The 19,383-nt window shown below is 43.0% G+C and overlaps 1 protein-coding gene across 1 annotated transcript in view; it reads left to right on the top strand.

Annotated features, from left to right (window-relative positions):
• Positions 1-222: 222 nt before the first annotated feature.
• The window catches only part of LOC310773998 (heparan-sulfate 6-O-sulfotransferase 3-B-like), a gene marked incomplete at both ends in the record, with an annotated part of 45,014 nt that continues 25,853 nt past the window's right edge, over positions 223-19,383 (top strand). Inside the window, one exon of the mRNA XM_083634048.1 lies at positions 223-767. Within this exon, the coding sequence (XP_083490174.1) occupies positions 223-767 (545 nt within the window). The remainder of the gene's footprint in view (positions 768-19,383) is intronic.

Here is a 19,383-nt window from a genome sequence, read left to right as displayed (position 1 = left end):
TGTTTAAAAAATGGTCTCAACAATTAGTGGATTACAAAAATAGTTGCCGATTCATTTTCTGCCTATCGACTAATCGATTAATCGACTATAAAATTGTTGCAGCTCTACACTCGGGGGAGACCCAAACTGAACCTGCACGATGGGACGTGGAGAAAAGGACGACTCAGACGAAACCACGTTACCGTTTGTGCCAACGGCGTGATTTATCCGTTAATTTTCACCATGGAGGAGAAGTTCAACCGACTCCTCTTCATCCCGATCGCGGCGGTGCTCTTCTTAATGATCGGCTACCAGTACGTGTGCCCGGCGGACAGCAACACCTGCTACTTCAGAAGCGACGAGAAAGGATTATTCCAGCGATATTCACCGGGATACGACTCCGTGTACACGGAGCCAGAGGGGGCGGACGAGGACCTGCCCTCCAAAATCACCTCCAAGTTCAACTTCACCGAGCGGGATCTGGAGCGCCACGTGGACTTCAACATCAAAGGAGACGATGTGATCGTGTTTCTGCACATCCAGAAGACTGGCGGCACCACGTTCGGACGCCACCTGGTCAAAAACATCCAGCTGGAGCAGCCGTGCGACTGCATGTCCGGCCAGAGGAAGTGCACCTGTCACCGGCCGGGGCGAGCCGAGTCGTGGCTGTTCTCCCGCTTCTCCACGGGCTGGAGCTGCGGGCTGCACGCCGACTGGACCGAGCTCACCAACTGTGTGCCGCTGGTGATGAACAAGAGGGACAAGAAGAGTGTCCAGACGAGCAAACGGTACCCACTCACTCACTCACTCACTCACTCACTCACTCACTCACTCACCCGCTCACTCACTCACTCACTCACTCACTCACTCACTCACTCACTCACTCACTCAGTATTCAGTCAATATTCACTTATTCACTTACTCATTGACTCACTCAATATTCAGAACTCCTTCACTCACTCACTCACTCACTCACTCACTCACTCACTCACTCACTCACTCACTCCCTCCCTCACTCACTCACTCACACACACTCATTCACTCTTCAGTTACTGCTGACTCACTGATTGACTCTTCAGTTTTATTCAGTGCATGGCCCGATCTCAACGTTGTGCACTCACGGACTCACGCATTCCCACCTCTTACTAAAGTGCATGTAAATCAGATCAGATAAATCAGGTCAATCAGATGATTGTCATTCATTACCTGATTATTCCTTGTGTGCATGTAAATGCACTCAGTATTCACCATTGACATACTCACTCACTCACTCACTCACTCACTCACTCACTCACTCACTCACTCACTCACTCACTTAATATCCGGTCACTCACACTCACTCACACACACACACACGGGAGTGAGTGAATACTCAATCAGTCAGTATTCACTTCCGCTCATTCATTCACTCCCTCACACTGATGGGTTGAGTGTCTGTAGAGTCAACCGACAGTCACTCACACACACATTCACTTGCTTGCTCACTCATTCATTCAACTCATTCACTCCACTCACCACCCGCACATCCACCAACCGGCACCTCCTGCAAGTCTTTCCCTCGCGGTCTTGCAATGAAATCGGCTCTCTTGCCCTTAATCCGCACTTAGCGCATTGCAGAGACAAGCAGCACGCAGACCGTTAGCTTAACGCACCTGCCTCCAGATGACATATCAAATACCACACACGCTGATCACATGTTATCTTGTGCTCTGCTGGCTTTAACCGTACAGCAGCCGTCCTTCACTATGTTCCTGACACAAAGAGGGGAGAGTGCAGGTGAAAGACAACAAAACCCATTTATCTTGAGTCCTGCGTAGGTCACGGGGCCGCTTGGTTCCCACCAGGACCGCCCTTTTGCTCAAAGTGTATATAGAACGTGATGCACAGTGCTTTTTAAAGCCGCAGCACCAAAGGCCAAGTGGGATGTTCTCATCGCAGCATGGCTCCCGACAATCTCCTCCACCACCACACTGAGAAAGCAGAGGCAGTCCAGACCCGGCCGTTGTCCGCCACGCTCAAGGCATGTTTCAATTTCCTTAATTACAGAAGCAGTGCAATTAAGCTTAAGGAAGTAAATCACTTAAGAAGGGCTTGGTCCTTTGAGGTGTGCCGCTCGCTCGCGTGTTGAAGCCAATTTGCCTTTGAGTTGGTTCAGAGAGCAAATCTCCATATGCTGCTTCAGTTAAACAGGGTCAGTCGAAGGAGGGCGGCGAGGTCGTCCTTCAATCCCTGAACTTAAAGGACCGTCCTGGACCTGGTATGCCAGCCATCAGTTAGTTAACACGCTCAGACAGTTGTGACCAGTCGCCCCTCAAGCCTTATCCGCTCCAGGGGAGGACAAACAACTCTCCAATCAACACTTGTCAACTCCAAATAATTGCCACCGGATAAATCAACACTTATTAACCCTGGGAAATGTGCTGTGTACATGACTTTTAAGCAGATTACATCCACGATTTAGCCTCATGACTGATAGTAGAGATTTAGCCTCATGACTGATAGTAGAGATTTAGCCTCATGACTGATAGTAGAGATTTAGCCTCATGACTGATAGTAGAGATTTAGCCTCATGACTGATAGTAGAGATTAATTTAGCCTCATGACTGATAGTGGAGATTTAGCCTTATGATAGTAGAGATTTAGCCTCATGACTGATAGTAGAGGTTTAGCCTCATGACTGATAGAGATTTAGCCTTATGACTGATAGTAGAGATTAATTTAGCCTCATGACTGATAGTAGAGATTTAGCCTCATGACTGATAGTAGAGATTAATTTAGCCTCATGACTGATAGTGGAGATTTAGCCTCATGATAGTAGAGATTTAGCCTCATGACTGATAGTAGAGGTTTAGCCTCATGACTGATAGAGATTTAGCCTTATGACTGATAGTAGAGATTAATTTAGCCTCATGACTGATAGTAGAGATTTAGCCTCATGACTGATAGAGATTTAGCCTCATGACTGATAGAGATTTAGCCTCATGACTGATAGAGATTTAGCCTCATGACTGATAGTAGAGATTTAGCCTCATGACTGATAGTGGAGATTTAGCCTCATGACTGATAGTAGAGATTTAGCCTCATGACTGATAGTAGAGATTTAGCCTCATGACTGATAGTGGAGATTTAGCCTCATGACTGATAGTAGAGATTTAGCCTCATGACTGATAGTGGAGATTTAGCCTCATGACTGATAGTAGAGATTTAGCCTCATGACTGATAGTGGAGATTTAGCCTCATGACTGATAGTAGAGATTTAGCCTCATGACTGATAGTGGAGATTTAGCCTCATGACTGATAGTAGAGATTTAGCCTCATGACTGATAGTAGAGATTTAGCCTCATGATAGTAGAGATTTAGCCTCATGACTGATAGTAGAGATTAATTTAGCCTCATGACTGATAGAGATTTAGCCTCATGACTGATAGTGGAGATTTAGCCTCATGATAGTAGAGATTTAGCCTCATGACTGATAGTAGAGATTGATTTAGCCTCTTGACTGATAGAGATTTAGCCTCATAACTGATAGTGGAGATTTAGCCTCATGATAGTAGAGATTTAGCCTCATGACTGATAGTGGAGATTTAGCCTCATGATAGTAGAGATTTAGCCTCATGACTGATAGTGGAGATTTAGCCTCATGACTGATAGTAGAGATTTAGCCTCATGACTGATAGTAGAGATGAATTTAGCCTCATGATAGTAGAGATTTAGCCTCATGACTGATAGTAGAGATTAATTTAGCCTCATGACTGATAGAGATTTAGCCTCATGACTGATAGTGGAGATTTAGCCTGATGATAGTAGAGATTTAGCACCCTGACTGATAGTGGAGATTTAGCCTCATGACTGATAGTAGATATTGATTTAGCCTCGTGACCGATAGTGGAGATTTAGCCTCATGACTGATAGTGGAGATTTAGCCTCATGACTGATAGTAGAGATTAATTTAGCCTCATGACTGATAGAGATTTAGCCTCATGACTGATAGTGGAGATTTAGCCTGATGATAGTAGAGATTTAGCCTCATGACTGATAGTAGAGATTAATTTAGCCTCATGACTGATAGTGGAGATTTAGCCTCATGATAGTAGAGATTTAGCCTCATGATAGTAGAGATTAATTTAGCCTCATGACTGATAGTAGAGATTAATATAGCCTCGTGACTGATAGATATTAGAGATAGATAGATAGTAGAGATAGATAGATAGATAGATAGATAGATAGATAGATAGATAGATAGATAGATACATACATACATACATACATACATACATACATACATAAATACATACATACATACATAATACACAACTTGAACTTCACTAAGTAGAGCAAGGGTTCCCAAACTTTTCAGCCCCCGGCCCCCCCAAAATAACGGTGCCAGAGGCTCGCGACCCCCACTATCCCCGGAGGTGGTCGAAGCATACAAACGTTGGTGTGCACATGAGAATTTCGCAAACAAAACAAACAATTATGCTTAAAATGTTCAAATTTGAATAGTTTTTCAATTGTATTTCACACATGTTCACATACGGTAGTATTCTTTAGGCCAATTTCACACACTCTGGAAATCATCTCGTGACCCACCCAGTGGTGTCCCATGACCCACTTTCCTATATACATTAATGTCATCACCACAATCTACTGTCCTCTGTGACACATATTTTTTTAAATACTTTGGTGTTGTGGTATTTCAGTCGCATGGGAGTGTGCGCACTTCCATTACCATATCCATGTGAGATGCTGGGAACAATGGCAAAGGGGACGTCTAGATACATTTTCGAGAACGGTATCGAGTTTGAACCAAATGCATCATCGAGTCATGACTCGTTCAGTAGCCATGAATCTGTCCTGTGAAGCCCTGATTTCAAGAGGATAATGGCTGGTTCATTTTCTGTGCACAGACTAAAAAAACATCCAAATAAATCACGGGAACTATTAGCGGCACTGATTGGCCTGGAAATAGAAGAATAATGACTTCCGGTCGTTTGAAATTAAACGCTAAATAAAGTCTATTCACTGCTTATCCTGCAGTCAATGATCTGTTGCCATGTGGGTTCATATTGCAGCCTTAATCAGACCTGAAAGGCTGTTCTGCTGTCACTTGGGGCTATGTAGCCCTCCATGATGCACTGTGGTGTGCATGATGATGATGGCAGCAGGGGGACTGAACCTGTGTATGTATAGTCCTCCATGATGCACTGTGATGTGCATGATGATGATGGCAGCAGGGGGACTGAACCTGTGTATGTATAGTCCTCCATGATGTACTGTGATGTGCATGATGATGATGGCAGCAGGGGGACTGAACCTGTGTATGTATAGTCCTCCATGATGTACTGTGGTGTGCATGATGATGGCAGCAGGGGGACTGAACCTGTGTATGTATAGTCCTCCATGATGTACTGTGGTGTGCATGATGATGATGGCAGCAGGGGGACTGAACCTGTGTATGTATAGTCCTCCATGATGTACTGTGGTGTGCATGATGATGATGGCAGCAGGGGGACTGAACCTGTGTATGTATAGTCCTCCATGATGTACTGTGGTGTGCATGATGATGGCAGCAGGGGGACTGAACCTGTGTATGTATAGTCCTCCATGATGTACTGTGGTGTGCATGATGATGATGGCAGCAGGGGGACTGAACCTGTGTATGTATAGTCCTCCATGATGTACTGTGGTGTGCATGATGATGATGGCAGCAGGGGGACTGAACCTGTGTATGTATAGTCCTCCATGACGCACTGTGGTGTGCATGATGATGATGGCAGCAGGGGGACTGAACCTGTGTATGTATAGTCCTCCATGATGCACTGTGGTGTGCATGATGATGGCAGCAGGGGGACTGAACCTGTGTATGTATAGTCCTCCATGATGTACTGTGGTGTGCATGATGATGATGGCAGCAGGGGGACTGAACCTGTGTATGTATTAGGGGTGTAAAAAATAATCGATTATAAGATGCATCGCGATGCGGACGTGCATGATTCTGCATCGATTCACAAATGTCAAAAATCGATTCTTAATTTTTTAATACATTTTAATTTTTATAATCAAATAAAATATAATGGAAGTACATGCAGTTGTTTATTTTAATTATGGATCATAATACAATGCATTTCCAAATGCACTTTTATTTTAAAAGTAGCCACACAGTGAGAAAAAAGAAAGTGATCATGATGATGATCATGTATTGCGGAAAAAAGTTATGCATCGATTTAAGGTGCATCGAGATGCATTGAGATGCATCGATAATCGTAATCGAATCGAATCGTAGCCCTCTGAATCGTAATCGAATCGAATCGTGAGGCCAGTGAAGATTCACAGCCCTGGTATGTATAGTCCTCCATGCTGTACTGTGGTGTGCATGATGATGATGGCAGCAGGGGGATTGAACCTGTGCGCGTACGCCTGTGTGTACTTTTGCATTTGTGTTATCAAGGGATGTCTCTGCTTAATATTACAGTATTCATGCTACTGCTCTTCTGTTTACTGTAACTCTGCTTTGGTCGATTTGCTTGTATTTTGGCCCTGATCCCTCTCTTCTTAGCCCTATGCATCATCGGGATAAGAGAGGTGAAAGTGTCATCTAGTTGTTTTAGCGGGATATAATCCCCATCGTTTTATAGGTGAGCATCGATTGCGAGAGTTCTACACACAGCGGATTTCCCCCACAGTATCTCCCATTTTGATCTAAAAGACACTTAAAACCCCCATTTCTCCAAGTCTCCGGGAGTACAGGAAAAACAATCCGACTCAGCGATAGCATGTGGATTTTGTCGGATGACTCTCTCTCCTTACATAAGTCCCATGGTGCGATGGGACTGCGGACAGGCAGGGATCAAACATCAGGGGAGAGGATCACGCCCACACTTATCTTCAGGCTAGATCCAGGGGCGTGATGCAGTCTGCAGAGGAGAAAGTCTTTCCTCTGCCTTCAAACCTCACACTTGTTCAATTGTCTTGACTCACAAGATATGTGGCATAAGTTCTGGCACGCCTACAGATTCTCCTATATATCACCGTGTAAAGTCGCATCCCCACTAAGTTCATTTGATCTGCTGAAGCCCTATCTCCTCTGGAGAAATGTATATATATTAAAAAAGAAATCCCCAAATGCAATTAAAAGCCTCTAGCATCTACTGTAGTCTACGTTGAATACACGAAATCTGAGGAACATCTTCCGAAGCTTCGAAACCCTTTCCTAACGGTCTCCTTGTACATCTCCTTGTTTGTGATGGCTATAGATTTAATAAGGGGACTCAACAAGGGATTATATGGCTTTTAGCTGGATTCACCTCATCAGTGCCTTTCATAAGATTCCTAATATTGAGTGTGTTGGTTTTCTGGCCTGTTCTGAATACAGAAGTACCATCTGTCTGCTTTGGAGCTCTGGTGATAGTATTAGGTCTGCAATTTACGGTCCCCCCCCCCCCCCCCCCCGCCCCCACCCCCCCAAATGTTGATTCATCTGTCAATTGTTTTCTTGATTCATCGATTAGTTTGGTCTATAAAAAAACAGAAAATGGTGAAAAGTGTCGATCAGTGTTACCCAAAGCCCAAGATGACTTCCTCAAATGTCTTGTTTTGTCCACAACTCAAAGATATTCAATCTACTGTCATAGAAAAAATAAGGAAACCAGAAAATATTCACATTTACGACGCCGCAATCAAGAGAATTGAGACTTTTTTCTTCCTACCGATTAATTGATTATCAAAATAGTTTGATGAGTCGTTGAAGCTCTGGACATTGAGGTATTTCTTATTTTCCTCAGAACTGCACCGCCCCCATTGGTGCCGTTCAGCAGTATTTCTTCTATGGTCTTTGCTGTGATCATGGGTGTGACAGATGGCGTGTTGTGTAGAGTTTGAAACGTTTCCTCCAAACCAGGAGGAGGAGACAATGATCGTTAATTAGCTCCATGGTTACCAGAAGAGTTGGCATATTAGCAACAAATTCCATTTTCATGAAAGCATGGCTATCTGCACTTCATGGCTATTATAGCAGCGTGGTTTGAGCGCATCTTTGACTAATCACAGCACTTGGCTAAAACTAGCCCTTGTTTAAAGGACATTGCAGCAAACCAGTCCTTAATCAATTCTCTCACATTTGTTTTACGAGATCCATATTGAGAATGGCACGCATTCGCAATTTACCTCGCATAGATTCTTCCTGTTCTGTAGGCATTGTCATTTACTTCTGCCCCACTTTTGTTTATTAGTTTGTTTGTTTGTTTTTAACTTGACTTAAAAGGATCCCCATTACCTGACGCTTAGGCCATCCATCCATAAATCCATCCATCTATCAGATCGGCAATTAGGCCTCGCCCCCTTTTAGGGGGAAAACACAAGCCTCTCCCCGTTGACTTCAATGTAAAATAGCACTACCCCAAAAAAGTGATAGAAAAATAACAGAATCAATCGTTTATTAATGACTGATGAGTCACGGGGCTGTAAAGAAAGAACGTCACATGTGACATGAATCACATGATTTTAGATGGGTCAAAGTCATATTTCCGGTGTATCTTGCCCATTCTATGGCCAGACGAGTTGTAATATATTGTCATGTCATGGTGTTTTGGGGTCATTAATAAACGAGATTGATTCTGTTATTATTATTATTATTTATTTTTTTTGGGGGTAGTGCTACTTTACATAGAGAGCCGCAGTAACGAGTCCGGAAATCATCGATGCTAACAGCCCTGGTTCTTCACAGTTTTCGCCTATGGGAGTTTTGAATGGGTTTTTGGCGCGATGCTTCTAATAATCTCTCTGGGCAACGCTGGCTTAATCAAACGCGAACCAGTGTTTAGTAACATCATCTTCACACATGAAGACCACTTTTATGAGTTTTGAAGCTTTTATGTGCCGTTAAAAGGGTGGCTAGCTAGCAAACGGCTAAATGAGACTACAATGTCGACGCGGATATTATACGTCATTACGAGTGAACGCGGAAATTCTTTCTCTCGCGCCTTCGCGTGGACGCCTATGTGACACTGTGTGTAGTTTTGGATTAGCTTAGCACGAGCTTTTTACCTCTAGGGCTCGCAGTTACGCTTCAAAACTCATGAAAGTGGTCCTCATGTGTGAAGATTATCCCGCTGAACCTTGGTTCGCGTTTGATTAAACTTGCATTGCCCACAGACATTATTTGAAGCATCGCGCCAAAAATCCCATAGACAGAAACAGTGAAGAACCAGGAAGTTCGGGACTTCCGCATTCAGCCTACAAAAATACGTCATCCCTGCGGCTCTCTATGGAAGTCAACGGGGAGAGCCTTGAGTTTTCCCCCTGAAAGGGGGCGGTGACATGTGCCGCCTACAAAACGACACCGATCTGATGTATACCCTCTACTTCCTACAATTTCTCTCCTCGTCCCTTCCAACATGCGGCCCTCTCGCTGAGGGTATCATGTTGTTTTGGATGGGCACGCAAGTGCTCATTTGGCTCCTGCAGGGCTCTTGCTCACAGCGTGCGCACAGCAGGTTGTAAATTGCTGTAGGCCAGAGACGCCGAACCCGCTTCGATTGCCGAGCCGCCCTCTTCGTCCTCAGCCGGCAACCTCACACTGAGCAATCAGAGAGGGCACAACCTCATTACCGACCTCATTATTTCACAGAATGTAGGCTGGCCAAAGCCGAGATCACTCTGTCTAATTAGCCCAGTTCATTCTGGACACAGTGGGGGATTGCTGGTTGAAGCTATTAATTTGGCAACGGGCCTTTTTCACAGCCGGCATTTTGCGCCTATAAGGCAGGGTGAACGCAGGGTGAAAGAAAGAACTCATTCATTTAGGGCCCCAGCACTGGAACACCGTCCTAAATGGAGTGGAAGTTGTAAACCCTAATGAATGTTTTGGTGTGCCTGTGTTAGTTCCTGCCTTTTAGACACAAAATGGCTGCTGTGAAAAAGGCCTATGGCACCCTACAGAGGTGCTGCAGGAATGACTCCTAAAACCCGTAAATGCATCAGCATGGGTTCCCTCGTCTGGAAGTCAGTGGGTTGGGTTTTTGGTTAGATGCCTGAAATAAGCTCTGTGCTTAACAAAGATGTATGATACTTAGAGGTTTTGTTCAGCAAGATAATCTTCACAAATGAACACCACTTTTATGGTTTTTGAATAATTTTTGTCTGGGTAGTGTAGCGGTAGATTCCCTGCCTGGCAACACAAGGGTCGCAGGTTCGCGCTCCCGCGTTACCTCCGGCTTGGTCGGGCGTCCATACAAGCACGATTGGCTGTGTCCTGCGGGTGGGAAGCCGGATTGAGGGTATGGGTCCTGGTCGCCGCACTAGCGCCTCCTCTGGTCGGTCGGGGCGCCTGTTCGGGGCGCAAGGGAACTGGTGGGAAGGACTATAGCGTGATCCTCCCACATGCTATGTCCTGCCGGTGAAGTTCCCCACTGTCAGGTGAAAAGAGTGTCGCATGTGTCGGAGGAAGCATGGTGCTAGTCTACGGCTCTCCCCAGATCAGCAGAGGGTGGAGCAGCAAAAAATTGTCTGAGTAATTGTTTAAAAAATAATTTAAAAAAGTTTCAATTCGTCACTTCATAAATAGACACCAGAATTTCATTTGGGCAAATAGAGTGAACCTACAGGGTCTGATTTGGGGGGATGCTCTTGTACAGTGGTACAATTCACAATGTGCATTCACAATGCTGCACAAGGAATATGTATGCAACTGGCGCTCTCTCACTTTCCTGTTGAGGAGGAAGAGGGGTGGGTGGGGGGGGGGGCGGCAAGTGAAAAGGTGGTATGTTGGTTCGTGAATAGCAGATGTTGAGTTCTCTCGCTGTCTCGCTCGGAGGTGCGAGCTTCACACTTGGTGAGGAGTCAATGCCGCTGTATAGATGGTTTTGAATTGACGACACAAACATTCTAAATTGCCCCTAGCTTACTTCCTGTTGCAGCGTTTGCTAATTAATACAATAACTGACAGGGAATAAGCTACAGTAGGTTTCAAACTGTTCCCACACAATTGCGTGAAAAAACGTCTATATCCGCACCAGCCTCTTGATGACGTCGAGTCCCGAGCTTAAAAATATCTCCTCGTGAAAGTCTTCACAATTGTGAAGATCGATTGTGTGTAGGGATGTTCGATATTGGCTTTTTTACCGATATCCGATAATGTCCAACTCTTAATTTCCGATACTGATATCAACCGATATCAACCGATACCGATATAAGCAGGCTTTTTTTCCACCAAAATTTCACGTAACAAGTTACATAATGTAGCTTAATGTAGCTGAAGAGTTTAATATATAATATGCATGTTGTGTTAAAGTTGTAAGTGTTAGAGAAGCGAGCTTGTGACCAGAAGGTCGTCGGTTCAATCCCCGGGACCGGCAGGATAAATCTGGGTGGGGAAAGTGAAAAGGCAGTGCTTGCCCCTCCCTCATTACCACCACTGAGGTGCCCTTGAGCAAGGCCCTTAACCCCAACCGCTCCAGTGGAGCTGCTCAGTGGCCAACAGATCAGACTGTGGTTGTACTGGTCAGCTTCCAGGTATGAATGTGTGTGTGAATGTGAACAGGGCACTCCTGAAAAAGAGAGCATTGCTCTCAGTGAGACTCCCCCTGTATTTAAAAAAAAAAAATATATATATATATATATATATATATCGGCATGAAAACCGATACCGATATTTTCCGATATCGATTTTTTTATGCTAATATCGGCCGATAATATCGGTAGGCCGATAATATCGGACATCCCTAATTGTGTGCCACAATCTCATGTGCAACGATCACTGCAAAATGTAACCTTCATCAAATGCCTCACAGGAGAGCGATTCTGATCACTTCCAACCAAGAACTGAAGGAAATAAAAAAAATGAATGGGGTAATAGAGACCTGATGAAAAGATAACAAGACACACACACAGAGTCTAATGTAGTGTGGGTGCAGTGGAATATGTGGCTGGCTCGTTGTTAGTGCTGCTGAGCAGGTTTGTAGTTACCAACTAGTAGTGGTTATAGCAACTACTCCCAAACTACTCTCAAAACACCAGAATGACTGAAACTAAACCATAGCCATAGCGAGTAATCATATTACAAATGAGGAATTTGACTTAGTGCAGTATGCAGTAGAGCCCGACCGATACGATATTTGAGGCCGATGCCGATGCCGATATTAGGGAGTAAAAAAAATTCCAATATCGATATATCGGCCGATATACTTTTATTATATATACCAGGGCTATTCAACTGGCGGATGAGTTCTTTAAAAAAATATATATATATTAAACCTCATTTACTCTAGATCTCTGTTTACTCTGTGATCTAGCTAAAGTGAGCTAAACAAGTCAGATCCACTATAAATGTTTTTCAGTAGATGCTGTGATGTAGCCACAAGAAAGGTGCAATATTAATGTTTTTCAGGAGATGGCGCTGTGATGTAGCTAATCAAGAAAGATGCATTATAAATGGTTTTCATGAGATGTGTGATGTAGCTAGTTAGGTTCTAAACAAGAAATATGGTTAAAATGTTAACAGTAGTTGCTGCACTACAATGTTACAATGCTGTGAGACGTAGCTAAACACAAAAAGTGCAATATTAATAGTTTTTCATTAGATACTCAGTATTTAATACCCTTAATACCCTCATACTAACCCTAAACAAGAAAGAATGTTTACAGTTGTTTTCCTTTCCTGATGCACTATACATGTTTACAATGCTGTGGTGTAGCTAAGAGATGTCAGAATTGACCAAATTATATTTCGAATGGCTGACATGTGTTGTAGAATACTTAGATTTGTTTCAAATGTGTTTACTTTTGGGGCTTTAACACAGATTTTGTTGCACAGAAATTAAGCACTTTTAAATGAAAATTAAGCTATTTTTGCAATGTAGTGAAATACAAGTTTTTAAAATGTGGTGGCGCGTTGTGTCAAGTGTACATATAATGGGATTAATAGCTCGGGGAACGGTCCGGCCCCCGGCCCCTTACGTTTCTGACAATGTGGCCCCCTGAACAATTTAGTTGAATAGCCCTGATATACTGTATACACATTGTATTACACAATTTTTTTGCAATGATCCCCAAATATCAAACACTTGACAAAGATATGACTTGAGATATCTAATGTAGGCACAATATTTTTTTTTACAGCTTATCAATAAACTTTATTGTCCAAAATGACATCAACGCAGTGCAACAGTAAACTTCACTGGGAATTTAAAGTCCCTGGAAACCAAAATCCACAAAAACGTTCTAACTATGTTATTTAGGGTCTTATGTTAGTAATTTTGTGTCTCCGAAATTATTATACATTACTTTCAACGCAAAGCCTTAAAATCGCCACTTTTCTACAATATTCTACAAAGTACTTCCTCATTGAAGACAGCAGTGCGCGAGGTGCTAAAACACAGGAGCTTAGGACGTCATAAGCTCTATATAACCTTTGTACACGCGCGCAATCCGCACCCACCCTCCTTTTGTCCTGTTCTTTGCCCCCAGTGACAGCGCTCCCTCGCTGTCCGTCTGCCTCCCACTCTGTGTGCGAGCGCTATGCTTCTCTCCCTCTCCCTCTCTCTCCTAGTGAGAGAGAAAGAGAGAGAGAGAGAGAGAGAGAGAGAGAGAGAGAGAGAGAGACGGCACACAGAGTGGGAGGGAGACGGACAGCGAGGGAGCCTGTCCGTCTGCCTCCCACTCTGTGTGCCGTCTGCCAAGCGCTATGCTTGTGAGATTAGCAAGGTGTCGGGTTTCAGTCTCTCTCTCTCTCTCTCTCTCTCTCTCTCTCTCTCTCTCTCTCTCTCTCTCGACTAGTGAGAGAGAGCGAGAGACACACAGGCTGGTGGCTCTCTCACACACACACACACACACACACACACACACACACACTCGCAAGTGCTGTGTAACTTGATCTCTTTCTCCGTTTCCCTCCCCCCCTCTCTCTCGCGCTCTCTCTCTCTCGGAGGAGATAAATGTCCCTGCTGCAGACGGACACGCCCACACATTCCGCGGGAGAAAAAACACTCTAAAAAAGAAACGATTCTCATGCGTTTTGCCACACCTGTCAAACCTAAATTTATATACTTTGCAACGTTCATCATCGTTCAAATTTGGCTGGTGGCTTATTAACATAGGGTCCTGTGATGTGATGAACTCAAAATGCTAAATAATAAAGAAATATTTCTGGTTTCCAGGGACTTTAATAATTATAAATAACTACATTATAAATAGGGCTGTGGCGATTCACTTATCTCCCGATTCGATACTATCACGATTCTTGGGTGCCGATTCGATTTATATTGCGATTCTTAAGTATTGCGATTCTACGATTTTTGCGATTCGATATTACGATTTATTGCGATTTTTGTTTATTTTTTTCTTTTATTTTTTCAGTTTGTTTGCTTTTTTACACTAGATTAGAACATGGGAAAAGTTTAATCATACACTAGAGACTGTATATTATATATCATGAGTAGGGCTGGGCGATATAGTTAAAAACAGGGGCGGACTGGGATCATAATTCAGGCCGGGCATTAGATACCAAGCAGGCCAAGCTGATATGGGCCGACGCGCGTGAAATTTGGGCCGTTTGAAGCCCAATTTGGGCCGTTTGAAGCCAGATTTGGGCCGTTTGAAGTCCAATTTTACAATGAGATGCACCCACTTTAACCCTGAAGTGTAATTATTACTTCAGACTAACTAATAAAGTAATAAAACCACTAGTAAACCAGTAGGCGGCGCCTGGCCTGCTGTTCAGTGAGTGGCCTGACTGCAAGCACCAAAAAAAAAAAAAAAAAAAAAAAAATTTGCGATTATCGATTCTGGAATAAAAGATCGATTCAAAAAATCGTGACATTAAAAATCGCGATACTTAGGTGAATCGATTTTTTCCCCCACCCCTAATTATAAATACAAAAAACAACAAGAACAAATATAAAATATAACTTGAGTTAAGAAAAAAAGATCAAATATACACAGCATGCTGTCTATAACTTAAAAAATACAAAAATATCTGCAATATCGGGCTCTAGTATGCAGCGAAGCGATCACATCAATAGCAGAAGATGGAGCAAACGGAAAACAATCTCAAATTATAAAATCTAAATTATAAAGTGCAAGCTAGAAGTCTGGCATGTACAAGTCGCGCTGATCTTTTTCAATCGTAAAATCCGTTTTGAAATCCGTTGCTCTGTTGTTGAGAAAATAGTGTTTTACAACTGCCAAACTTGCTAGCTAAACCGGAGATAGCCTGTGTTGCTAGCTGTTATAGTGTGTAACTTAATGTACGTTACACAGCAACTGCCTTGCACTATGTGCAGCCAGCCAGGAGGGCCTATCGAGCCGCTACTGGGCCGAACCGGGCCGGTAGCCGTGAGTCGCGGGAGCACTGGACCGACTCGGTGCTGCTCACACCGTGCTATAACCAGGAAGTAGTGGTGGACTGATTGGATCCTGTTAAGTTTCTGTTTCATGGGCCCAATCCCAAACCACTCCCTACTCACTACCACTTCACTACCGAGTGCCACTCCAAATGGAGTTCCACTCGCAGCTGTAGAGGGCACTGCTGATTAAGGGGAGGGCATAAAAGAGAAGACGCCCTCGCTACCTTAAACAGGAAGGAGCCGTCACCATGGAGACGGACAGACGCGTTGCCTCTGCCGCAGCTGTCATGCTGTTCCACAATAGACGTGATTTCAACGGGGCGTCTATGATTTAGCTCTCATATAGCCGGCTAATGTATAGACCTATTTTAGACCAAGCAGTAAATACATTATTAAAATTAATAATTAGCAGTAAATACAAAAATATACACTAGAGAAGTCCTCTACGTTAGCATAAAAGGTAATTTATCTGAGCACAAGATTTTAACGTTATGTCTATGCTTAGCTCTCATTTAGCCCAGGATAATGTTGTCTATGCATAGACATGTTTTAGACTACACACAAAATGTATATATTCTTTAATTAATAACCATCCACAAATATGAAAAAGACACACATGGGCTACAAAATAAACCTTCTAAGTCCTTTTCGCTGAGCGTTATTGCGGTGTTTTTCGAACCAAGGTCGATTCTTCAGGAATTCGCTTCCGACGCGTCGGAACACATCTGTGGATTGACAGGTGGGTCAAAACTCGCATCGCAATTTTGTGCGTATATTTGCATCGCTCTTGATGTATACGACCCCTGACTGTGTTTATATTAGGTCTATGCTTAGCTTAGCCACTTTGTCTTGAATACAGTAGCCTATACCTCTCAATTGTGGACTAATAACTCGACATATTCCATGATTTAGTTCGAGATGTAAAGTCACTGTGAGGGAAATAAAGGTGTGTGTTTGATCTAAAATACTTGGAAGAAGTAGACGGAACTAACTTACACTTGAATGATGTTTCCTCCGGACATACTTTCTGCAGCAACCGTCGGCGAGCCTGCACCAGTGCAGACTCGCTATTTAAGGGTTTGACAAGCCGCCTCCACTCAGTAGGAATTGGTTTGGGACGGCCCTTAATATGGCGGACCTCCGCGGGAACGCGCAAACGGAGGGGTAGTGGATAGGGTTAGGGGATAGGGGCTGGTTTGGGATTGGGCCATGAAGTCATGCACGTAGCACCGTGAGCTGTGATTGGACTACTCTAGTCATGTGGGGGAAACAGACAAACAGACAGACAGACATAGTAGAGGCAGACAGACAGACAGACAGACAGACAGACAGACAGACAGACAGACTGACAAACAAACCCAGTTCTAGACGGCTCGGCCACCTTTGGCAGTACTTTTGTCTTCTGTCACTTAAAAGCCTTTAAAGAAGACGCCGAATGCCTGCCAACTCTGACCTCACCACGGACGCAGGCGAGCAAAAAGAGAACTTCTGTTTATGAAAAATGTCTCTTGATACCAATGCCTTTTGCATTGAGTTTTCTCCCACATCAATCAAAAGATAAAGCTAATTTGTATCATTCAGAAGGGCTTGAATGCAATAGATGGAATTTCATTGGGGGGAAAAAGTCTATCTCTTGCGGTGCGGCGGAATATAAGATTAAATCGAAGAACATTTTCCTAAATAAAGCCTATTGTTTCCCCTTGAATAAACCCCCCCCCCCCCCCCCCCCCGGTGCGGTGGTGCAGTCCCTTCAGGACACTGAGACACATCTTGTATTCTTGTGAGAAACGGGAGATATTCAGAGGATCTTGGTAATCTCCACACTCCTTAGGGGGATTAAGGGCAGTGGAAGACAGCTTTTATTATCCGGGGAGGAGGAAGGGGGCGATTCAATCCGCAGGTCCAGATTTATAGAGAAACCTGTCGGCTGCACCGACGAGTTCTTTCCCAAAACACTATAGTGTCCGTGCTCCGCAATGATTTGTCAAGCAAAGTGAAACCAATCAAAAACAGGAGTAGCTGCCATTTTTATTTCAAATGATGGATGTGTGATTGGGAAGCAAAACCCTACATCACTCCGTCCGCACAAAGTTCTTTTTCTCATCTAGTTGTAGCAGTGTTGGTGAAGCAGGCGCGAAAATTATTATTATTTTTTGCTCAGAAAATTAATTTCGCTTGCAAAGCATGCCCTGCATATAGTCCTGTCCTGTCTAGTAGGAGATAAAGTCAGCAAAATTGTATTTGGCAATAGGGATTAGGGCTGCACGATTTATCGTATTTTCATTGTCATCGCGATATGAAAATGCGCGATGAACACATCGCAAAAGTCACGTGTTATCGCAAAAAAAAAAAAAATTACAGTGCACCTGAACGCAACATGCAAGATACCGGCTGAATAAGTGTCCAAATGTTAATGTCATTCTGGCCAATACTCCACTTCTGTTATAACATTTCAGTCTGGAATATGGAATATCTTTCAATAATATTTATGACTAAAAGGCTAAAAGTAATCTCATGTGTAAGAAATGACTGTTCTACATTGAAGTAAAAATGTAAATAATTAACTTGTTGGTTTGGGATTTTTTTTAGCTTCAAGAGTGCATTTTTGTTCGTATGAACACAGGCTTTGAGAATCCCGTGCCACTTACTTATGAATTTAGGCCCTCACTGTAATACTTCAGAAGTTGAATTTGAAGTTCAGCATTAATACATTTGTCATTTTTTGTCTTAGATTTACCTTTGTATGTTATTGCAATATAAAACTACATAATTGAGAATCGATTCTAGATTCTGGAATCGAGAATCGTTGGAATCGAGAATCGATTCTGGAATCGGATCGTGACCCCAGGAATCGGAATTGGATCTGATCGTGGCTTAGCCGGATCGGAGCACCCCTACCCATTAATATTTTTGTTTATAGCTTTTTTTTATTTATCGCAGGTCATATCGTCATCGCAATATTGAACAGTGTTATCGCACATCGCAGCTTTTCCTCATATCGTGCAGCCCTAATAGGGATCTAGTATTTCCTATAATATTCCTACAGTATATCTATATTCCTATATTAATCCTATAATAATCTCAAGTATTCCTATAATATTCCTATTCCTAAGCCATACTGTATTTCAGCAGCAGCGCTGCATAGCCTATAGGGCAGAGGTTCTCAAACTTTTTTGGCTTCAGTACCCCCTTTCCCTGATTTCTGAATCCAAGTACCCCCTTTACCCGACTACAACATTCTGCTTTGAAAACAGCAAGAGAAAACATAGTATGATGCAATGAATGAATGATAATCCACCTTTTGAAGAATATCATTTCAAAATAATTCTTAATTTCTTAAAAATAAGAAATTGAGTGAAAGAGTTGCAATTAGTGCCTCCTGAGCAGATTTATTTTCATGATTTAACGTTAATTTTTCAAATTTACCGGCCTATAGGAACCACTGCAGTATTCGCCTTTTTGACCTCAGCCATTTTCTGTCTAAAAGGCAGGAAGTAACACAGGTGCAAGCAAAACATTAATGAGAGGCACTGGAACACCTAAATGGATTGGAAGTTGGAAACCCTCATTAATGTTACTTCCTGCCTTTTGGACACAAAATGGCTGCTGGTGAAAAAGGCCAATAGGTGACACCGGTTAGGTTGCAGCACATGGGGGAGGTTATTCTGTGGTCTAGCACAACTTCAAGAGGTACCCTTTAAAGCATACATGGGCAACATACGGCCCGCGGGCCGTGCCCCCTGTGTGGCCCGCGATAATATTGCAAAAATAAATAAAAATAAATAAATAAATAAATATATATATATATATATATATATATATATATATATATATATATATATTATCTTTTTTTACAGTGCACTTGAACGCAACATTCAATATACCCGCTGAATAAGTGTCCAAATGTTCATGTCATTCTGGGCAATACTCTTCTGTTATAGCATTTCAGTCTGGAATATGGAATATTTATGACTAAAAGGCTAAAAGTAATCTCATGTGTAAGAAATGACTGTTCTACATTGAAGTAGAAATTTAAATAATTAACTTGTTGGTTTTGGATTTATTT

This window comes from Poromitra crassiceps (assembly GCF_964638095.1).
Source record: "Poromitra crassiceps genome assembly, chromosome: 3".
In the NCBI taxonomy this organism is placed as follows: domain Eukaryota; kingdom Metazoa; phylum Chordata; class Actinopteri; order Beryciformes; family Melamphaidae; genus Poromitra; species Poromitra crassiceps.
Note: the sequence above shows the minus strand (reverse complement) of the source record. Positions and strands in the feature narration are given on the sequence as shown.